This window comes from Pygocentrus nattereri, chromosome 25 (assembly GCF_015220715.1).
Source record: "Pygocentrus nattereri isolate fPygNat1 chromosome 25, fPygNat1.pri, whole genome shotgun sequence".
Taxonomy (NCBI): Eukaryota; Metazoa; Chordata; class Actinopteri; order Characiformes; family Serrasalmidae; genus Pygocentrus; species Pygocentrus nattereri.
The window spans coordinates 16,800,663-16,825,467 of record NC_051235.1 but is presented as its reverse complement, the minus strand read 5'-3'; the positions used below and the strand labels follow the sequence as shown (position 1 = coordinate 16,825,467).

General features: G+C 40.3%; 1 protein-coding gene across 5 annotated transcripts in view; it reads right to left on the bottom strand.

The window, feature by feature from the left end:
- The window catches only part of ctdspl2b (CTD (carboxy-terminal domain, RNA polymerase II, polypeptide A) small phosphatase like 2b), a 31,228-nt gene extending 7,879 nt beyond the window's left edge, over positions 1–23,349 (bottom strand). Inside the window, exons 1-11 of one of the 5 annotated variants that reach the window (XM_037534688.1) lie at positions 22,347–22,504; positions 21,144–21,513; positions 11,030–11,214; positions 8,675–8,801; positions 8,300–8,449; positions 7,939–8,163; positions 4,219–4,312; positions 1,341–1,452; positions 1,119–1,205; positions 701–763; positions 529–608 (exon numbers count right to left, since the gene is read on the bottom strand). In XM_037534688.1, the coding sequence (XP_037390585.1) occupies positions 529–608; positions 701–763; positions 1,119–1,205; positions 1,341–1,452; positions 4,219–4,312; positions 7,939–8,163; positions 8,300–8,449; positions 8,675–8,801; positions 11,030–11,191 (1,100 nt within the window). In that variant the 5' untranslated portion in view covers positions 11,192–11,214; positions 21,144–21,513; positions 22,347–22,504. Of the gene's footprint in view, positions 1–528; positions 609–700; positions 764–1,118; positions 1,206–1,340; positions 1,453–4,218; positions 4,313–7,938; positions 8,164–8,299; positions 8,450–8,674; positions 8,802–11,029; positions 11,215–21,143; positions 21,731–22,346; positions 22,505–22,530; positions 22,585–23,116 lie in introns of those variants that run through there. The other 4 variants (XM_037534685.1, XM_037534689.1, XM_037534686.1 and 1 more) reach the window with 4 other exon arrangements.
- Between the last annotated feature and the right edge of the window lie 1,456 nt (positions 23,350–24,805).

Sequence of the window (24,805 nt, the reverse complement as noted above, 5' to 3'; positions counted from 1 at the left end):
AGAAAACGTAGTGAGAAAGTTCGCTGTTTGGAGACAGCCGAACCGTGTTAGCTTCGGGCCTCTTCCTATGGTGAAGAAATTAGGTTAACACCACTGCTCAAGCAGGAAAGTTAGCGTCCAGCGACCGAGTTGTTAGCTCAGGCTGTGGACAGTTAAGCTAAGCACCCAAGTGCAGTCGCGTTGAAGCTGAGCTTCTGAGTGAAGCGAGAAGAGGTTTTTGAATGACCAAGTGATGTGGCGTCAGTCCTTAAATACGGAGGAGAGGCGGCCCCTCCCTGACGCGCACTTCCCGGCTGGCGTATTGATACAAGTGCTTCTGAGGACTACACAGAGGGGTGTACCCATAGTGAGATACAGAAACAAATGCTTGAAAGAGAACTAGATTTCTTATGCTTTAGCTAGACAATGAATGCAGTTGAGATAATTCCAGAATGAAGCTAACATTGGTTAACCCCATCAAACGCAGATAGGTAGCTATTGCTTACTTTTGTGGTCAAACAGATAAGAGACAAGAAGAACTACACCAACCTGACCAACTGTTTCTTCGGATCGAGAATGTTCAGCAACTTATCTGCGTAAACTTTCTTTGAGGCAGTAAAAAGAATGATCTAAAAGGGAAAAAGAAGAAAAACCCTATGAGCACCTTTAACAATTTATTAATATGCACTGAATAAGGGAGAGAAGCAAGACTGACAGTTACCTCATAAATTTGAGACATACGTTCGAGAAATTCTCTGAAGAATGGCCTCAACCGTACATAAACCTGAGGGGTTGGATTGCAGAAAAAGAGAACCATATAATTAGCTTTTATACATTTGTGCAACAATTTCCACTAGGTAAAGAAAAAAAAAAAATCTGACTCAGACTGGCTGTCTAAACTAGCCATTAACAAAGAGGAGCAGACAATATAAAAGTGTTATGAATCCTAGCCAGATCCCACTCTTACCACTAGATTTTACAGTGATGCTTTGGCTCCCTCCTGTGGAGTCAAACTGTAATCACTGCATTCACATACAAACAGATGACCCTACAGCTACAGTCCCTGTAACTCAAACTTCTTCCAACTCTGGAAATTCTTATCAGCTAAGCAATCTCCCCAACACCTCTGCTACACCCACCTGGTATATGACATCTTGGAAAAGGACAGGAAAAGTCAGTGCTGCATCTTCCAGCTCGTTCAAGCTACAATGTACTAGAGTTTCATCCTTGAGAGAAACATAAGAGTCATAATTATAGTGTAAAACAAATAAATAAGATATGGCTCTGCTATTCTGTTTAGGGCTTGGAATATGGAATGTAATGGATGTTTATTCATAATTAACTTGTATACGAGCACTCACCAGGTCCAGGACTAGGGAGAACTCTGGTGTGCTGCGCGTCTTTAAAGGGAGAGCAGGTTTTCGGGTTAGCTGCTCTTCAGTCAGTGGAGGAACATGCTTGATGAAGAAATACCTACAGAGCAAACACCAAAACACTAAATATACTCCAAAATAACATACTCCAGCCAGGGGTTTCTTGGTTTATCTGCTTCACAGAACCACAAAGAGCAAGTCATAGTGGGTTACATTTAGCCTATGGTTGAGAATTCATTTTACCCAACACTGTAATAATTTAAATAAGTGCCAAAATTATATCATAAAAATTACTTTTTTTAATTGATTTGCCTTTATTTAACTATATATTTAGCTATTCCCTTTGTACAATCATTACTATCTATATTTAGTTCTAAAAAAGAAAAGACTGCACTTAATTATAAACTATACAAACTGAACATCACCTAGTAATAAACTACACCCACACATACATACAACATAGATTAAAACGAAGAATGCAGGGTCATATTGATATTAAACAAAGAAATTTCTGGTACTTGAGAACTCTCCAATAGAGTGTGAAAAGGAACAACCCTGTCCAGACAAAGGGTGCCAGTTGGCACACAAACAAATGCCAACATTGCAAGCTAAGTCTTATATATTCTCCATCAGCAGTATAATTATCATTGCAAAAAATAAGCAATAAGATAATTTACAATAAATCATCCCATACTCAGCTACACCTAAAGAAAAGATGGGATGAGAGTTCATTTTGAAAAATTGTGCCAAATTAAATAATATTGTATGAAAGACAATATCTAGATGGTGATCACTCAATGATTACACTCAGTCCAGGTTAAATAAATATATACATAAACAAAAAAATAAAAACCACACTCATGATTTGAGGCTGACCACACATTGTGTACTCAGTATTTTTGTTGAGTTCTGGAGATTTGGAGATCTCTCTGATACAAGTGTAAATGAGCACAACACATGAAAGAACATTTTGTAGCGTTGCTTGCGTTTCAGCCCCCTTTTCAAGCAGATGAATCAGATGATAGCAAGCGTGTTGAAAGAGTATTCAAAAACATCTCAGTCCAAACTTGGTGAAGGACGTGTCCTCCAATGACGTAAGTGAATGGCCTAGTATGGTCATCAAATCATCAGTATGAAGTTTATTTTGCTTTTGAGACCTAAACATCAAACTGGACTCACCACCTCTAACTTTTAGATTACCTCAGGCTTTACAGGCTCACTTGCATCATTGCAAACACACCATGCAGACACAGGCAGGGTCAAATTAAGAACTAATTAACTACATCAAGTCACAATGTAGATTAATTCAGCATTAATCATGCAGCTCTGCTAAGCTATTGGCTGTTAGTCATGTGGGTGAAATCTAGGACTGGACTTGAACATTCAACTGGTCGATTTTTCATTTTGGGATTTGGATTTCCTTATTTTCTACCCATGTAAATGTAGGCAAAATACTGTAGTTATCTGGAGAAATTTTGATGACTCGACGTTCAGTCCATAATGCAGCTTTACATTTAAGTTGCTGAAAACAGTGGCAAACATGTCAAGACGAGACAGAGCCTCTTCAGTGCTAACAGTTAGCAACACAGCCCTCTGCTCTACTACACACACCAGTATTCAAATCCACCACTATTCAGGTGCTTCAATATAAAGGTCCTTGTACAAATAAATCTAAAGCAGTCCAACAAACCTTTCTGCTCTTTAAAAAAAAAAAAAACAAAAAAACAAACAAAACAAAAACAACTACTTGCAATGCAGTGTGCCAGCGCCACAACACATTTTGGTCAGCATGTTCTTGTACGGTATTTATATTTTTAATTGCACTGTTAAAATGTGGAAATAAATATAATCTCAAGCTCGAGTGCCTGTCTTCCCACTCACTCACAGTAGTGAACTAATGCAGTGTTAGACGGCACGTATTCCCAGGGTGGCTACAAACAGTGCACAGCCATAAGGGTCCCATTCTGGATGTATGCTCTTCTTACCTTGAGGTTGACCATCGCTTTTACTCCCTAGTCACTAAGGCTATGTGCAGAGTCAGACCAAATATGATTTGGCATATCCATACTGTACCCAGATTGATTTTTTGATAGTCTGGACAAGTAAAAAAAAAAAAAAAAACATGAAATTTGATTTTTGCTAATGAAATATTTGCAGATTTTTTGATCCAAACCACATTTAAATGAGCTTTAATTTTTTAAAAGATGTGTCCCATTCTGGACGCTCTGGCTGCTCAAAACGGATTTCAATGCCAATGTGAAGTCTAGAGTGATGGAGGTGCTGGAATTCGAGAAGAACACCAAAGATTCATGCTCATGTCAGTGAATTCTGAAGAGTTTATAGGGTGAGATGATGCACCTCCATCTCTACTGCATCTATGTTTGAAATCCGCTTCACCAGCACAGCTATGTAGTTCCTGACACCTACGTCATTACCACAGTAACCCATGCAGATGATTATGGTGATGTCTGAACATACAAATTTGATCTATGTGGACAGTTGCATCAAAAAATCTGATTTGAGAAACAAATCCACTTTGCAATTCCTGCAGTCTGATCATAGCCTAAGAGAGGCTAGCGGGCCTCAAAGACTGAGTAAAGCCATGCTGTACGTTCCGCATCTCTCTGCAAGGAAAGCAGCTAGTATTTTACAGTGGTTGAACCTGAGGATGTGCTTTTAGCACAGGTGTAACCAGGCTTTCTGAAACTCTGGACAGTCCTAGCAAAGTCAAAGATACTGCGCTTCGGGATTTTGATATACTACAATAGCAGTGACTAACTTGACAACAATTGCTTAAACTCAAGACAGACAGCAAAACAAATACTAACACAAAAGCACAGGCAGTGTTTAGTGCAGTTGTACTCACGGGTCAAACACCTCCCAATCCTCTTCACATGAGGCATCAATAGGAACACTGGCAGGGACCTCCACATACCCAGCAGCTGGTGGTGATCCAGGGGCTAAGACAGAAAAATGGAGAGAAAATGTGTGATTAACATCTACTAGACAGTAAATATGACTAAACAAGGCCAGACTATGGGAATGCAATATGACTGTTACCCTTAACTTCACAAATTACACCCAGCTTTGTTTTCTCTGAGGATATCACAGGTATTGATAGTACGTCTAGAGCACTGAACAACAGCATATCAGACCTGAACCAATTATAGAGAGAATAGAAATAACATTTAAATGTCCCTTATATCAGGCATGCATGCAGGATTTGGAAAAGAAACAGGAATAAAAGAGATCATCTTTATAAGATACAAGTTGGATAACTGAAAAAGCAAAATAATTCAAGAAAGAACAAGTGAACTGTTTGTAGAATTTTTTGCTTGGTTTACTTCGTATTTTCTTTATTCTGCATTTCTAAGTTTTCTGTATTTTATGCTGAAGACTATGTTTATGCCAAATGCGGTGCATTCTTCTAAGTTCAGAACAGACCATCAGTTTCCATGGCATGTCAGAAAATTAACAACCTTGGCAAAGAGTAAGACAAAACTGTAATCACCTACTTGTTCCCTTGTATGCTGAACATACAATGAAACACTGGAGGAAGATGACCAAGGAAGGGAAGAAGCATTAATTACACTGCTCAAAAAAAAAAAAAGGGAACACTTAAACAACTCCATATAACTCCAAGTAAATCAAACTTCTTTGAAATCAAACTGTCCACTTAGGAAGCAACACTGATTCACAATCAATTTCACATGCTGTTGTGTAAATGGAATAGACAACAGGTGGAAATTATTGGCAATTAGCAAGACACACTCAATAAAGGAGTGGTTTCTGGCTGATGTTTTGGTCACTTTTGAATGTTGGTGGTGCTTTCACACTCGTGAAATGAGACGGACTCTACAACATTAATGTGAGCTGTGGCAAGAAGGTTTGCTGTGTCTGTCAGCGTAGTGTCCAGAGGCTGGAGGCACTACCAGAAGACAGGCCAGTACACCAGGAGATGCAGAGGAGGCTGTAGGAGGGCAACAACCCAGCAGCAGGACCGCTACCTCTGCCTTTGTGCAAGGAGGAACAGGAGGAGCTCTGCCAGAGCCCTGCAAAATGACCTCCAGCAGGCCACAAATGTGCATGTGTCTGCACAAATGGTTAGAAACCGGCTCCATAAGGATGGTATGAGGGCCCGACGTCCACAGATGGGGGTTGTGCTCACAGCCCAACACCGTGCAGGACACTTGGCATTTGCCAGAGAACACCAGGATTGGCAAATTCGCCACTGGCGCCCTGTGCTCTTCACAGATGAAAGCAGGTTCACGCTGAGCACGTGACAGAGTCTGGAGATGCCGTGGAGAGCGATCTGCTGCCTGCAACATCCTTCAGCATGACCGGTTTGGCAGTGGGTCAGTAATGGTGTGGAGTGGCATTTCTTTGGAGGGCCGCACAGTCCTCCATGTGCTCGTCAGAGGTAGCCTGACTGCCATTAGGTACCGAGATGAGATCCTCAGACCCCTTGTGAGACCATATGCTGGTGCGGTTGGCTCTGGGTTCCTCCTAATGCAGGACAATGCTAGACCTCATGTGGCTGGAGTGTGTCAGCAGTTCCTGCAAGATGAAGGCACTGAAGCTATGGACTGGCCCGCTCGTTCCCCAGACCTGAATCCGATTGAGCACATCTGGGACATCATGTCTCTCTCCATCCACCAACGCCACGTTGCACCACAGACTGTACAGGAGTTGGCAGATGCTTTAGTCCAGGTCTGGGAGGAGATCCCTCAGGAGACCGTCCGACACCTCATCAGGAGCATGCCCAGGCGTTGTAGGGAGGTCATACAGGCATGTGGAGGCCACACACACACACACACACACACACACACACACACACAATACTGAGCCTCATTTTGACTTGTTTTAAGGACATCACATCAAAGTTGGATCAGCCTGTAGCGTGTTTTTCCACTTTAATTTTGTGTGTGATTCCAAATCCAGGCCTCCATTGGTTAATAAATTTGACTTCCATTGATTATTTTTGTGTGATTTTGTTGTCAACACATTCAACTTTGTACAGAACAAAGTATTCAATGAGAATATTTCATTCATTCAGATCTAGGAAGTGTTATTTGAGTGAATTTATTTGAGCAGTGTACTATCAATACGTGGATGACAACACAGACAGCGAAAAGTCAGCAAGATCTGATGGCCTTCATAAGGAAAGCCAAATAACAGAGTGAAAAGGTTGGTATCCAGCTCAATGCAACAAAAACAAAGGTTATGGCATTGGGAAAAATTGCTAAGTTAACCACTGACTATGCAGAAGTAGCAGACAGCTTTTTCTTACTTGGATCAATTATAAACAAAAAAAAAAACAAAAAAAAAAAAAACCTAGCAGTCAAAAAATACAACACAGATTGGCACATAATAAGGATGACAGAGCTTCAAAAGATCTTCAAATGTAATGATGTGTATACAAAGATCAGAATTGTCCAAGCTATGATCTTTTCTGTGGATCTTTATGAATGTCAAACCTGGACAATAAAAATGTCAGGACAGGAGAACAAACAGGAGAACATTTCCCGTCCAATATACGCTTAAAACCAAACAAATGGACCATTGACCAGATCAAGCCTCACCTCTCACTCAAAGCCCGGATAATCAAACTAAAGCAAATGTTATTTTGGACATATTATGAAAAGAACTAATTCTGTGGAAAAGAATTTTACTTGGAACAGTTGAAGGCGAGATAAGAAGAGTATGGAGAGCAACAAGATGGATGGATACAATCAGAGGAATCATAAACAAGTCATTAGGAAGCCTGAAGACCCAACCAGAAAACAAGCTATTCTGGAAAAACAACATCTCTATGGTTGCCAGATCCTACTTGACAGCACTCAACACAACTACCAGCGAACTGCATAAACTGCATGGTTATATGCAGGATATTATGCTACTCTTATTTTACTAATTAATTTTATTACTTAAGATGTTTTTGCCATATCACCCAACCTTAGTCCAGTGCTGTTCCAGCAGACAAGAGGTGTGTCTCAATAAGCTCTCTAGTTCAGTAGTTAGGATTCTGCCCAGGGAACCAGCCATTTCCTGGGGTGTTCCGTTGTCAAAATTTAATTCCCTGCACCATAAAAACAAGTGAGCATCGATTGTTCACTATACTCCCTGACTGGAAACAGTGTCACACCTGCAGCTCAACTTTCAAAAAAGTTTTCAAATGGAGGACAAATACTGTAGGTTACCTTAGTTGCCTCTTCACCTGGACAAAAAAGTGTGAATCTTTCACAATCATGAATAAAAAAAAAATCCTGCCAACAATGAGTTTTGGTCTAGCAAGACACTATCACAGTTTATCAGTTTTCTACTAACTGAAACAGTCATCTGAAGAGTGGCTTTTTTTTAAATTAAACACTTGTAAGCAAATGGCACATGGTTGTACCTAGTATCAGTGTAAACAAAATGATAAGATAATTACTTCATAAAATAACAATATTCAGTCTTAAATCAAAAGTATGGCTAAAGCACAGCACTGGTAGTGTCACAAGCAACTGAGCCATCTGTGTCCCAGTGATCCCATCTCAGGGACAAAGCCAATGCCCAAAAACAGCATCAAGGCATTCTTCTTTACCTGTGAGGGGAGGTAGATCAGCATGAGTCACTTCCTCCTCTTCCTCTTCTGTCTGTGTGTAGCTGGGGGGCGGGAGTCTCATGGCTGCAGAGGGCATTGCACTGGGGCACAGCGGAACACACGTGGCAGTACTGGTAGGGGTCTCCTCCACCTGTTCCATATCTAGCTGTTTTACTATCTCCTCTGCTTCCACAGCCTGGCCCGGTGAGTCTGAACCAGACACAACTAACAGAGAGACAGACAGAGAGAGTTTGTTTCCCACACTAAAAGACAAGACACTGAAAGCTAGTCTATACTGCGAGTATAGCTAAATACAACCATCTGTTCTTTGTTTAGAATACATGCAGGCTTGAAGGCTCACCATTTTTGTTTGCTGGTGAGAAATAGTTGAAGACAGGAGAAAAGATAGTCCCCAGCAAAGTGGTGCGGGGAGGACTGCTCATTGCATCCCCAGCCTCTTCAAACTTCCCATTAGGCTTTGCCGGCTTACTCGTGTCATGGTTCCTGGCATCTGTGGGTCAGCGTTTTACTTGTTAGCTGCATTAGACTGTAACTCAAGTGCAAAAGTAAAAAAAGCTAATTTTGGACACCAAACATGGCTGATCCAGTGTGTTTGGTGTAAACTTGATTTTATGCTAAACTATCACTTTTAATGGCAGTACCAGCCTGTGTTTGTGCTCTGAACAGAACCAGTTAAAACTATCTAATTCTCAAGCAGTGTGCGCTCACAACTCACCGCCATCTATGGAACACCTCCTGCGGACCCGGCTGACGCTCTTTCTTGATGGGATGGCACTGGATGGGGTGGAGGTGATGAGGTCACAGGTCAGACGACTTCTCTTGGTTGGGTTCTCCTGCTCCACCTGAGCAACACAGGTGGACAAGGACTTCAAAACTGCAGTCAAGTACAAGAACTAAAACTCTGCTTGCTTTAGTGGTGTCACAGGACAGCATTGTACATTTCAGTCTACAAGTTAACATAATGGCTATTGGAGTGGCCATAGCATAATGGTATTACTTACACTTGTACTTCTATTAAGGGTAAAATTACAGGTGGCTCATTAGTCAAGTGTTCAATATGAGCTTCTAGGTAAGTGCCAAGAAACGCTGATTAAACATAACGTGCTTCTACAACATTCTACATATTTCAGGGGGTTGGATGAGGAACCTCATACATGTTTCACACCGATTTTCCTGAAGTGATATTATTTACTGTTGAAAACAATCACAGTATGGCCTTGAAAGTGGAAACACTACCTAAGAGTTACAATCTCTTGCTGGGACAGGGGTCTGAATCCTGACGATACAGCTATCCATGGCCAAGATTGCATACAGCCAAACACACTCTTACAAAACACACTGTTGCCCACACACTGCCTATGCTGATGCCTTTCTAATTACAAGTGAAGTTCAATCCACAGCCTTTTCTCTCTGCTCAGTCACCCCAGAGTAAACCACACCTATAAAAGATCCAAATCCAAAATTTTCAGTAGTGTTTTTTTAATCAATAAGGTAAACATTAGTATAAAAAAATTTCACAAAACCTAATTTATTTATCCATTATTATAATTATTATTACTATTAAAAAAATATGGCAAACACGGACAGTGTCTGCTGTTCATCTGGTGTGTTTTGTAGTATGCATATTATACACCAAAATAACAACATACTATCATTCCACTCTGGTTTGAGAAGTGTCAGTTTTATATTTATTACTGATGTTTGCACAAAATTTTTTTTACCACAGGTACTAACCCAGAGTTACCTAGACATATGACACATGATCTCTAATTGAATGCTAGCTCTTACTTGGGTAGGCTACTTTCTTCCAAATACACTTCACATTAAAACTGATTACATTATGGACAGCATGTGAAATATTTCTACAGGCTTTCAAAGCCTGTTTTCCACTCAATATAAACAGATGGAACTAAAACAATTCCCACAGAACCCTACACCCCTGCAAAAGCCCTAGTACATGCACAGCCAGCTGCAAGCTTGTTTAAACCAACCATACCTAGTGTGATTATGCAAGCAGTGTGGAACCACAGCTAAAATTAGACCACTACTGCACTCCTCAGACAAGCAACAGCATTCCTCCATGCGTTTCTGGGTGAATACACCACCAGGTCCTGACAAACCCTGAATTTAAATCTCAAATCCAGACATGTGCTAAATCAAGACTGATACCAAGGAGGAGGAAGAGGAGGGCGTAGGGTGGAAGAGAGAGACACTGGTGTAATAGTGTTCTGGAACAAAACCAGCACTGGACTAACACTGCACCACATTAAGTTTTATTACCAAGTTCTATTTTAGGACTGCAATGAATATTTGACAAATTTTGATAAATTACATAAAATGTATGATCCATTTGATAAATACCAGACTCTTACAGTGAAAGGAGGTCTTCACCCACACGGAGTGATGAAGCACACTAGTTACTGCTGTTAAGACTCCATTCCTGTTTTAGAGTTCTAACATGAGCAATAATATTGGTCTAATTCTCTCAGCGCAGTCCGAGTAAATTTAACACTCTGGATTACTAACCAGCTAGCATGCTCTCCATTGCATTTAATTCAGGCAATAAATGACAGTGAACTGGTGTCTGGATACTTTTGGACATACAGTTTAAGAGAAGATTCTTGTGAGTTACATTTAACCAGTTCAGTTGAATCTACCACAATTAAAATAAGCACAGAAATGAAGCTTTTTAGTCCTTCTGTAAATTCTGTCAAACTGTAATTTAAGTGCCTTTTGTTTGTCCTCCACATTTAAAGAAGCGGTTTACTGAGATTATGAGTGACCTGTGCAGGCTGATGCCAGATATCAGGCGTGTTACAAAAGCTAAAGTATATCAAAATTAAGCACTTATGCTAGTTGCGTGAAAGGGAAATTTCACACACCGTCACAATGACTGAATTATGCAAAATTTCAGGAAAAAAAAAAACGAAATTCCCCTTGAACACAGTCTAATAAACTGTCTACCTCTAAACATAAAACATTTAAACAACAACAACAACAACAAACAACATTTAGCCATTTCCTGGAATCTTCCTTCTATAGAGCAATAAACAAAGCTGCTGGGTTTTACCTTTAAGGCATCGTTATGGATGAAGTTCTTGAGGGTGGACAGAAGGCCCTTTCCTTGGACTGTGCACTCTTCCTCGTTTGGGTGTCTACGTTTGGTCCGGGCCGGTTGAGGGGCGTGGGCGGTGTTCGGCCGCTGAGATGCCTTGCGCATTCTCAGCCTCATATTGTTAACAGTCACATGTAAGACTGAGAAAAGACAGAACAAAGGCAGTCAACTCTACACCCTATAGACAGTCAATCTGACCCCACCCCCCCAAAAACACAAGTTCATTACAATTAAAAACATAAGAAGTGCTTTCACTGGGAATTTGATTAGTTTTTGGTTGAGTGATCTAACATTAAAAAAAAAAGTATACCTGATTGCTCAAAAACTTAAACTGAACAGTCTGACATAAGGATTCTTTTTTGCATGCATTTTCAGGAATGCATGACTTTAATTTTTGCTCCTAATGTGACGCTGGGGTAATTTTTGAGATTTTCCATTGTATGTTGAACCTGTGTTTGGTGAAAGTATATGCGCTCTTGATTTATGACGCCATCTACTGATGCTTTGGCTTGTAAAAGTCGCTGAAATTGGTCATTCAAGAAATTTATGGTGGTAACCAAGCACTGCTGTCACTCTCAAAGCACTCTAGTATTATCAAAGTGGTCTTTTACACCAGCCATTCTCAGCTTAATGCCTTGAAGTTCTGCATTGTTAAGTTAAATTTACCCACATGAATCTTAAGGTAATGTCCAATAACAAAATAAAATGGAACTTCTGCATAGAACCATAAACCTTTTTGCTGAAGTTCAGAAACCAGCCCCCCATAAGTATTTCTGGCAGAATAATTACCAGCAGAAAACTGTAGTGATTTCATGCACTCTTGACACTTCAAACACAGAGTTATCTGTTGTGGAATTAGTTTTTGAGTTCAAAAAGTATGCAAATTAGTCATGATCTAAAATGGTCTAGGAATTTTAGCTGCTAACAAATCCATTTCCTTTGACGTTCCATACATACACGTATTATAAATAGGAGTGATTCTAAAAACTGCTCTGTGGGATCCACAGGGTGCTTGGACCCTGACAAATGCCATTTGTGATGCAATGTGCACTTTTCAAATAAAAGTTTTTTTGTAAAAGTGCACATGAACTTTTTCACCCATCCTTTGAAAGCAACTAAAAAAAATAAATCCAAATACGTGAAAATGAAACCAACTTCACTATTCAAGAAATATGGTCACATTTTAGTTCTAATTTTCTTACAAAGTTGAATACTATATCTGTGAGTACAGTAAATAATGACCACAAGTCACTGCAGTTCTGTGAAGAAGGAATCTCCCTTAGGATTCTATGCTGGTAAAAGACTAACTTTTTAAAATGAAACGATTCACATAATTGGCATATTCATCACTGAAAACTGAATTTCACCCAAAGATGAAGAGTTTGCAGGTATGCAAAGTAACTGCATTGTTTGAACATCAGTTTGCAAACAATCAGCACTAATCAAAACTCATTCCAGCAGTTCTGCTGCCTCTCAGCTCTAATTAGAATTAGAACACTGTGCAACAACATGACTACAGTCATCAAGTCCAAAAATACTGTGAGAATACCACATTGTGAACCCAGCATGATGAATCAAATCATGAGCTGAGTGCAATGTAATACTCCTAATGACAACTATTACTAATGATCATGTTATTAGTCCACACCAGCATTAATTCCTAGTACTGCAAGTGTGATCTAGAGAATGCATCAATGCAAGCTGACTACAAAAGACATTCACAGTGCTCTTGAACATGGCATTTCTATCTAGGTTGTTCTTTCCCTCTTTTCCCTTTCTCTCTCTCTCTAAGTAAATGACTCATACTTCTTTGAAGTATTTAAAGGAGTCACAGTGTTTAGAGCTTGAGAGGACATCACTTCAGCCAAGATGTGTGGCTACAGACATCTGGATGTATTCAAGACACTATTTCCTCCAGCACAATTGCGAAAGGACAGCAACATTAGTTATAGCCTAGCACTCACTCTATCAACAACACACTCACAACTTCAAGTACCAGCTCAAAATGAACATTTAGAAGCACACCAACACAGCAACCTGGCACTCAAGCACTTTAAGGCAATAATGTCAATACTGTGATACTGATGTAGTCGTACATAACTTTGTGATGTTTATGACATTAGCTTATTGGTGAAGGTTGTATAAATCTGGAAAGCACGATTTTCTAACCATAATTCTTTCAGGTTCAACAACTAATCACTATGTCTTTCGGACTGACTTGTGCCCGGTTAAAATAACAGTTGCTATGGCCAAAAAAATTTTTTTTTATTTATTTCCAGCAAGACAATACAATTCCTACATGTAAATATAAATGAACTTTTAAATATGTTTGATATTTTAATTAATAATGCGTGATGGGGGAGAAAGAACGAAAGGGAAAAACACTGAAAAGCTTTCTGCTTATGCTCCTGACTCCTGCGCTGTTACATAAAATGTCCAAGACCTGTCCAGGGGCCTGCAAAAGTCAGCCTTGACCGTACCTCTATCCACAGCTACCACCACAAACGAAATACAATCATAAAAGTTTCTGAACAGTGTGTGAAGCACTCATAAAAGCACGACACACAGCTATAGGTGCTTTTATTCACTAAACAGAGAGTCAAAGAGTCTCAAAGAGCAAAGAGTCCTGACCTCAACCCGAGAGAACACCTTTGGGATGAAGTAGAGTGGAGACTGCGAGCCAGGCCTTCTCGTCCAACATCAATGTCTGACCTCACAAATGCGCTACTGGAAGAATGGTCAAAAATTCCCATAAACACACTCCTAAACCTTGTGGAAAGCCTTCCCAGAAGAGTTCAAGGTGTTATAGCTGCAAAGGGCGGGCCCAAAATCATATTAAACCCTATGGATTAAGAATGGGATCTCACTCAATTTCATATGCTCGTGAAGGCAGAGGAACAAATATTTTGGCAATAGTGTACTTATGCTTTCTTGTTAGACAAACAGCTTAGATTTACTTTCTCTGCTAGCTTTAACCGACATGAAAATCTTGAATTAAAGATGCAAGATGAGTTTCCTGTCTTTAACAAAGACTTTGAGTTGCTTTATGATATACACTGCTCAAAAAAATAAAGGGAACACAAACAACACAATATAACTCCAAGTAAATCAAACTTCTGTGAAATCAAACTGTCCACTTAGGAAGCAACACTGATTGACAATCAATTTCACAGCTGTTGTGTAAATGGAATAGACAACAGGTGGAAATTATTGGCAATTAGCAAGACACACTCAATAAAGGAGTGGTTCTGCAGGTGGGGACCACAGACCACTGCTCAGTACCTTTCTGCTTTCTGGCTGATGTTTTGGTCAGTTTTGAATGTTGGTGGTGCTTTCACACTCATGGTAGCATGAGACGGACTCTACAACCCACACAAGTGGCTCAGGTAGTGCAGCTCATCCAGGATGGCACATCAATGCGAGCTGTGGCAAGAAGGTTTCCTGTGCCTGTCAGCGTAGTGTCCAGAGGCTGGAGGCGCTACCAGGAGACAGGCCAGTACACCAGGAGACGTGGAGGAGGCTGTAGGAGGGCAACAACCCAGCAGCAGGACCGCTACCTCCGCCTTTGTGCAAGGAGGAACAGGAGGAGCACTGCCAGAGCCCTGCAAAATGACCTCCAGCAGGCCACAAATGTGCATGTATCTGCACAAATGGTTAGAAACTGACTCCATGAGGATGGTATGAGGGCCCGACATCCACAGATGGGGGTTGTGCTCACAGCCCAACACCGTGCAGGATGCTTGGCATTTGCCAGAGAACACCAGGATTGGCAAATTCGCCACTGGCGCCCTGTGCTCTTCACAGATGAAAGCAGGTTCACACTGAGCACATGTGACAGATGTGACAGACGCCGTGGAGAGCGATCTGCTGCCTGCAACGTCCTCCAGCATGACTGGTTTGGCAGTGGGTCAGTAACGGTGTGGGGTGGCATTTCTTTGGAGGGCCGCACAGCCCTCCATGTGCTCACCAGAGGTAGCCTGACTGCCATTAGGTACTGAGATGAGATCCTCAGACCCCTTGTGAGACCATATGCTGTTGCGGTTGGCCCTGGCTTCCTCCTAATGCAGGACAATGCTAGACCTCATTTGGCTGGAGTGTGTCAGCAGTTCTTGCAAGATGAAGGCATTGAAGCTATGGACTGGCCCGCCCGTTCCCCAGACCTGAATCTGATTGAGCACATCTGGGACATCATGTCTCGCTCCATCCACCAACGTCACGTTGTACCACAGACTGTCCAGGAGTTGGCTGATGCTTTAGTCCAGGTCTGGGAGGAGATCCCTCAGGAGACCATCCACCACCTCATCAGGAGCATGCCCAGGTGTTGTAGGGAGGTCATACAGGCACGTGGAGGCCACACACAATACTGAGCCTCATTTTGACTTGTTTTAAGGACATCACATCAAAGTTGGATCAGCCTGTCGTGTGTTTTTCCACTTTAATTTTGTGTGTGACTCCAAATCCAGGCCTCCATTGGTTAATAAATTTGATTTCCATTGATTTTTGTGTGATTTTGTTGTCAGCACATTCAAATTTGTACAGAACAAAGTATTCAATGAGAATATTTCATTCATTCAGATCTAGGATGTGTTATTTGAGTGTTCCCTTTTTTTTGAGCAGTGTATAAAAGTAACAAAACGATTAAATTAGGACTATGGGTTTAATCATCAAGTAAGTCAACATGCGACTGAGTTCACCTAGTAATTTAAAGTTTTAATCAATACTTTCTTTTCAAACCAACACCAGATCATTTTAGTATTAAACCATGCTTATTATTTGTACATACAATTAGAGATGGAAAGTTCGACTGGTTAATTATTGATATCAACTAATATTTCTATAATTTAAATCAATCCTGAGAACTGATTATTGACGTAAACCATGTGAGAAATATTTCACTTGGGGTCCCAGAATATAACTGCTGCACCATTCAGGTGGGAACAGGAAAGTTCAAACAAGAACCTGGTGAATAGGACAAAAACCTTCAGCTTCGTTATGTTTATTTCACTAATAAAAAAAAAATTTTTTTTAAAACATTTTCTTTTAGTACATTAGGCTATGACATATTTGGCTACTATTCTGCTGTAACAGAACATGTAGAGCTGTATTTAACATGGATGGTTGTCAAAAGTTTGAGGATTCATTTGTCAGCATGTTAGCACCCAAGCACTAATCTAAGCTTAGCTTATGCTGCAGCAGCTTCAGGACCCATGGCTTTGGCAGGGAATGGGGGGGGGGGGGAAGAAGAAAAAAAAGCATAATTAAAAAAAACGTATTTCAGCGCTCTTAGCCTTTGCAGTACACTTAGAAACCCGTTCATGAAGCAGGAGGACTTGTGTTTTTTTCAGCTGTGCCTGTTGTGTAGGCTCTGGTTATTTCATTGGTTACACCAGCATGAGGTAAACTTCGTAAAATTAGTAAAATTTCAACAAGAAGCTAGCAATAAAGAAATTGACTTCAGCTGCTGAAAGAGATGAAGGCACAAAAACACAATCAAAAATGAGCTGCTGCCCTGATTCTGCTTGACAGGTGGGTAAAATTAACTTATTTTTGCTGTTTCACAGCAGCAAGTGTGGCGACAGTTTGGCAACCCACAACCTAACTGATGTTGGTTAGTTACACTACTTGCTGTGTTGTTGGCTTTAGTGTTATATCATGTTATATGCCCATACAGCGTTTGTGATGGGTTTTATGGCCATGCAGATCTTAGCAGCAAAAATATCCAACAATAACAGGCTAATTTTCTTTCTACTGGTTCAGGAGGTCTACAAAAGTTGAATCCTGTAAAGTACACATTTCAGAGTTAAATATATCTGGTCTTTTTAAAGATGAATTATGCCCATGACTAAACCAATGGGCATCACGTTCCAATTACTGACTCCCTTTACTTGTCCATAAACCAACATAATTTTCAGTCCCTTAAATGAGAAAGCAGGAGACTTCAGGAAAAATACACTACAAAACATGAAGATTCATAAAAATATACTGTTGAGTAATCAAGTGAAGCATTAAACAAGAACTTATTTCTCTCTACAGTGATCATTAGGCCTCTTTGACTCATGATCGCAGTTAAAAAGTTATTTAAACAAACAAACAAAAACAAAAATCCCCAAACAGACCCACTCACCCGCCCACACTATATTCAGAAAGTCATTACATCCTGTTTCCACAAAACTGTGACTTAAATAGCACTAGTTATTGGCAGGTACTGTATGATACCGAACACATTACAGCCTTTGAAATATGATGCGCATATGCTTCTGAAAACACATTAATTAGATCAAAAAATTGTGTGTTTGTGTGTGTTTGTTGTGATTGAGGGGTGGGGTAATGGGCTTTCACCCTACACCATAACCCAGGCAGAAATCTGAGGACAGCTGTTTAGGAAGACACAAAACAGTTCACACCCGAGAACTACTTCCATGCTGAGAATCATCACTATTTATGGCTATAAATAAGTAAGTTATGGTTTTAAATAAAAGATGAACAAAATATCAACCTATCAATTACAATTACATAATAAATTCCTCAGAGCCCTTATATTTGTGAGTCTAGTGTCCTGAAATACCCTACAAAAGGGCTCGCCAACAGTATTTTACAGCCTTCGAAAACTCATTGATATTTCTACTTGAATACGTGTCCTCAAAATCACAATCACAAAAAAATCTGAATTGTTAGGGGTTTTTTTTTTTTTAAATAAAAAAAGTCATCAGTCTGAGAAAACAAATATTCTTCCACTTAGTTTCAGCTCCACATACATCTTCAGTCTCAAAACAAGAGATAAGCCATTTTTAAACACTTTGTTTAAAAGTAACCTTTTATACAAACCTAGTCAAATTTCACATTTCCACTTTCTAAACTAAACTTAATAATACACACACATACATATATACATACACATACACACACACACACACACATACACATATATATATATATATATATATATATATATATATATATATATATATATATATATATACATACATATATATCCATCCATTATATATATATATATATATATATATATATCCATTATATATATATATATATATATATATATATATATATATATATATATATAAAAAATGTATGTATGTGTATATATATATATATACACACACATATTATATATATATATATATATATATATATATATATATATATATATATATATATATATATATACACACACACACACACACACACACACACACACATACATACACACACACCTATATACACACACACATTATATATATATATATATATATATATATATATATAAAAACTTTATTTATATTCACACACCAGGCAACAACTATAAGGAACAATAAGTACACATAACGTGCATTTATTGAGAGGATAAAGACAGTTCACCCAATGCAATATATATACTTTTGGCAATATACCGTATTTGCTCGTCTGCCTTCACACACATATAAAATTGAGTGACAGCCCATTCTTAATCCATAGGGTTTAATATGATGTTGGCCCACCCTTTGCAGCTATAACAGCTTCAATTCTTCTAGGAAGGCTCTTCACAAGGGTTAGGAGCGTGTATGGAAATTTTTGACCATTCTTCCTGAAGCGCATTTGTGAGGTCAGACACTGATGTTGGGCGAGAAGGCCTGGCTTGCAGTCTCTGCTCCAATTCAGCCCAAAGGTGTTCTCTATTGGATTGAGGTCAGGACTCTGTGCCAGCAAGTCAAGTTCTTCCACACCAAACTCATCCATGTCTTTATGGACCACGCTTTGTGCACTGGTGCGCAGTCGTGTTGCGAAGGGGCCGTCCTCAAACTGTTCCCACAAAGTTGGGAGCATGAAATTGTACAAAATCTCTTGGTCTGCTGACCATTAAGAGTTCCTTAAGTTGGTACAATGTTGGCACAATGCAGTCAGACAAGTACCGTTCTCCTGGCAACCGCCAAACCCAGACTTATCCATCAGATTGCCAGACGGAGAAGCGCAATTCGACACTCCAGAGAACACTTCTCCACTGCTCTAGAGTCCAGTGGTGGTGCTCTACACCATACATTTGACGCTTTGCATTGTGCTTGGCGATGTAAGGATTGGAAGCAGCTGCTCGGCCACGGAAACCCATTCCATGAATCTCTCTACGCTGTCCTTGAGCTAATCTGAAGGCCGCATGAAGTTCAGGGGTCTGTAGTGACTGACTCTGCAGAAAGTCGGTGACCTGTGCGCACTAGGCACCTCAGCATTCGCTGACCCCACTCTATCATTTTACGTGGCCGACCACTTCGTGGCAAGTTGCTGTCGTTCCCAATCACTTCCACTTTATTATAATACCACCGACAGTTGACTGTGGAATATTTAGTAGTGAGGAAATTTCGAGTGGACTTGTTGCGCAGGCCGCATCCTATCACGGTACCATGGTGGAATTCTCTGAGCTCCTGAGAGCGACCCATTCGTTCACAGATGTTTGTAGAAGAAGTCTGCAGGCCTAGGTTCGTGGTTTTATACACCTGTGGCCATGAACCTGAATTGAATGATTTCGATGTGAGTGAATACTTTTGGCAACATACATACACACACACACACACACACACACACACACACACACACACACACACATACATACATATATATATATATATATATGTGGTTTTGTTGTGTCGTCTAGTATTTGTATTTATTGACAACAGTAAAAACCTGTGATAGTAATTCTGTTGCAATAAACAATTCTGCTGTTTATACTGTTAAGTTTATAAAAATCTGCTATGAAACTACTTAATTTGAAAATAATAGGAATGTCTGAAGCAGTTACATGCTGGAGTTGAGTCTGAGACTGTGTGATCGTATGATAAGGATCACTTACAGATTTGGGAGAAAGTTGTTTATCCTCCACCGGCCTTTTATAAAAATTTTGCACTGAGCATTTCTTTGTCATCTGATAATTTAAGCTCCCACAGTGATTTCGTTCTGAGGCATATGTGCTTTTTGCTTTAGTAGTCAGATTCAATTTAGTTTCTTTTGCTGAGGCAAGTTCATGCCAGAGATGATTTTCATCATGCAGATAATTTATGATGATTGTATGATGTGATCTTAAGTAAGCAAGTTACCCTCTACTTATCTAAAGGCCTTTGCTAATGAAATGTATTACATAAATATTGAGTAGTGACTTAAAAAGACAACAGTAAGAATACTAAATACACAAAGATTGTAACAATAAACAGACAAATATAACAAACAAATACTAGTTTTCAAACATCAGACTGTACTAAATATACTGTACTTTACTTTTTTCCTCTGCTTTTTTAATAATTCTGACACCACTGATAAATAACTGACAACATGAATCAAGTATGTGAGATGAGAGGGGAAAGCACTAAACCGTGACGTGCAAACTGGGACTGGAAACACTAACATATACACACATACACAGATCAGGCATAACATTATGACCACTTCCTTGTTTCCACACTCATTGTCCATTTTCTCCAGCAGCACTGCTGTGTCTGATTCACTCCGACCAGCACAACACACACTAACACACCACCACCATGTCAGTGTTACTGCAGTACTGAGAATGATCCACCACCTAAATAGTACCTGCTCTGTGAGGGTCCATGGGGGTCCTGACCACTGAAGAACAGGGTAAAAGGAGGCTAAGACAGTAGAAACAAGGAGGTGATCATAATGTTACGTCTGAGCAGTGTGTGTGTGTGTGTGTGTATGTGTGTAATGAGTGAAAAAGGGTGTCAATGCATTCAATAGAGAAACACCATGTCTAAAGCTTTACAGACACTTGTGCATCCAACATTTTCCAAAATCAAAGTTCATTAGTCAGGGATGGACCAATACAAGAACTGTGTACTGATGCAGACATCCAGTCTTTTCTGTCGATGTCAATATAAAGAGTGACTAAACTGTACCAGGAACATCATTACAAAGAAAAAAAAAAAAAACATGTAGGGTTACAAATACAGTAAAAATGAATAAAATTCAGACATTTGAGCACAGTGCTGCTCTTATGGAGTAAAATAAATACATATGCATTCGAAATCTGTCAAATCTAAATGTCTGTCCAACTCTGATACTTTTATCATACCGATATGAAGATTTGACTGCAGTCGGCCACAATATCATTAGTGAGGTCGGACACTGCTGTTGAAGATCACGAACGCCACTCCAACTCATCCCAGAAGTACTGGATGGAACTTCATCACTCCAGAGAACACAGCTCCACAGCCCAGTGCTGGGGGCTTCGTTCCCCTCTAGCTGATGCATGACATTGAGCATGGTGACCTTTGCCTGATGTGTGGCAGTTCCAGAGTGTCCTATTCCACTGGCAGTGCCTTACAACGGATATTATACAAACTGAACGCCTGTATCAGCAGCGTGTGCGCCGAATACAAGGGCTGTCTGGAAACTCTGGACATCGAGCTGAGCGTTACCCCTGCATCACACGGCCTTTCTGCCTGCGTAAAAAGCCACGGGATGAGGGCAAACGTGAGAGTAATATCAACTTCTGAACGTTCGTTTGTGGGTGAATTAACGTTATGCCTCTAAGTGTTAGACCGGCATATCAAGAAGAGAATCCCTCGGACAGCTAGCGCTGGCTAACCGCTGGCTAGCAGAGTACATTCAAGTCCAAGGTGGGCGGGAAATACCTGAAGAGAAAGATAGCTAGCTAGCAACTTTATCACGGCTAGCTCGCATTCTGCCTTAAAATAAACGTGAACATGATAATCAAGGCTAAAAACGTTTAATTAATACCTGCACAGACCAACCAACTAGTGACATTAACGTTATGTCAACAGAATGTGGCTCTACAGCTATGTGACCGGTTAGCGAGATACCATTTGCCTTCATCTCTACATTAGTTAGCGGACGAGCAAAAACACAGTGGAACCTACAGGTTCAGGGGAGCCTAACACGACTTAATTAGCTACACTTACATTAGTTACGAACTACGTTACATTTAACCAATTCTCTACGGACCTGGTCCTTTCATTTCTGATACAACACTTGTTGACTAGCTCGCTACAAATGCAACTTTAAGGCTCGTGAACGTACTTCAGCCAGCGAAGACACTGAGCAGACCGAATCTGCTCGCTCCTAAAATATGTAATTTGTCCGCAATCTGTTTCATAGCTGTTTACTGGCTTACAAACTACTTGCTAAGGCGACTACTGGTCCGACAGACAGCTCTGGCGAACAGCTAGAATCCCATGCGTTGCATTTAACATCAACGTAAAAGAAGACTAACGTTACAAGTAGAGCCAACAAATACGGTAACAGTCCCTCTTACCATTTCTCACTAGCGGGGCTGGCTGGCGATGTCCTGTTCCTCTGGGCGGGCGCAAAGATTTTGAGAGGGCCGCACCGGGTAGCAACAGTCGTTAGTTTGCTATCTAGCGTTAGCTAACGTGTAGACAGAGAAGGTGAAGTGTAATCTACGCAGCTACAGCTACACGATCCAGAACTTACCCTACCTGAGCAGCGCAGCCCGGTTACCGTTACAGCCTTCAGTAAAGCAATGTCCTACTCGTGAACGAACTGTTCTTTTGAACTGGTTCATTTTCAACGAATCGGTCGAAATGATTCACATTCAATTGATTCGAACTTTTTTTTTTGTAGGATGTGCACAATGTTAACGCCAGCGGACACTTCTGACAAACTGAATAACATTTTAAGCTCTTAAAACAGCATACGATAATATTAAAACAACCAAGACCTCAGAAATAGTTAACTTTTATGTGCTAGGCTGCATCTGACCGCCTTTCTCTTATGTTCCATGGTTTTTGTATGCCTGATTTCATAGTCGCAACGTTAGCGACGTCACTCAGTCACTGCCGTGGCATACGTAGAAGAAAATGATGTTAAAGTTGAATTATTGGATTATATACGGAGAACACTTAAATGTCGACTTGAGCTGTGAATCAGAGAATCGCTGAATAGGGCTGTCGGTTCACCGAGACGGACTGCTCCAGCGAACCGACTCGATAAACTGCATCGAACTTCATCACTACACGAGCCACATGCCAACAACACACACAAGGAACACAGCAACAAACTCACCAAACACCGCCGTCGGGTACACGAAAGCGAGCCGCTTTGCCTACGACCGGGTCTCGGTGGCTGTTGCGGGGGAGCCGCTGTCCCTGGCCTCCCGTGTTTTTTTGTTATCGTTTTCAAATCAGTTTGATGCCACTCGGCTCTGCGCCTCTGGTCGCCATTTCCCGCCTCCTTAACCCACACACTCAGCCACAGAATACCCGGATGAAACAGCGAACGGCGCATGCGCTCCTCCGCTCGGACTCCCACACCCCCTTCATGTTTTTATCAGCGGTATTAGCTCAGCGACGGAGCCCACGGCTTCAAATGAAAACACTTACAAATGTCACATGTGAACACACGCAGCTCACTTGTAACTACAAAACATGTGCATTTAGCTAATGTATATCTGTAAATACACGAATCTGCTAACGCGATTTATATGAACAGTTGCTGATGTCTTTGTACGTTTCAGAACATCTGCACGTCTCTTAAATATGAACGTCTGAAAGGGCAGTCCATGCAAAATATGATTTAAAGCTTTTACACAGCGGTTTCAGAAAATGCTCTCCTTCACCGTGAGACATACACAACAAAAATAGAAATGACACGGCGGAGCTGCAGTGAGGGGGGGGGGCACGTCTCGGTCGTCATGGCAATGCTGGGTTTAGGAAAGCTTGGCTGTGCACTGGAAGTGAATGAAGGAGAATTTCAATTGTTCCTGTTTACTACAGAAAATCACGGTGTGTGTGTGAGTGTGTGAGAGAGTGAGTGTGGTTACTAATGGTAATAATCTTATTACGTAACTATGCTATGGGTGGCGGGGGAACGAAATTACATTCACAATAGGGCATCCTTTTTTTCCTTGGATGGTTGATCCTATTTAAAAGGGCAATTTCTCAGCATCTGGGGGGCTCCAAGCAATATAGAACTAATAATCATATGTTGCACGCAACAGTGGAATATACTTGATTCATTTTAACCAGGGAAAAAGTGTAATGAATGACTTGGGACTTAAGCAAACACCTTACAGCAGCTGGGGAAATGGAGAGTATTATAATAATAATAATAATAATAATAATAATAATAATACAAATGGTAAAAATAATAACCAAATAAAAATACCTGTTTAAAATAATATTTGTCTTTTAATTTATTTTTTCTAAATAAAAGTCATAAGTGATTTTTTTAGATGTATATCTACCAATATCATTAACAAACTCTAAATAACAAGGACCCTTTATTTGGGGCCCCTTAGTGACAGCTTATACCACAACCCTGCTTATTAATCTTAAAAAAAATAAAATAAATAAAAATTAAAGGGGAAAATGCAAATACCATGCAAATGCCTGGCTCCTGCATACTTACTCGACCTTCTAATACCCTACAAGCCCACTCGTAACCTCAGGTCTTCGGAAGCAGGCCTTCTAGTGGTCCCTAGGTTCAGGCTCAGCTCTATGGGTGGTCGTTCCTTCAGTGTTGCGGCCCCCTTGCTCTGGAACTCTCTTCCTCTCTCTCTTCGCTCTACCTCTTCTCTTTCTCATTTCAAATCTTTATTGAAATCTCATCTTTTTCTCCTTCATTTTTCTCCTGCATCTTCCTCGGGCCTTGTGTAAGGTGATATGCATTTTGTAAAGCGACCTTGGGTTTTGTGTAAAGGCGCTATATAAGTTCAACTTATTATTATTATTATTATTATTATTAAATACCATC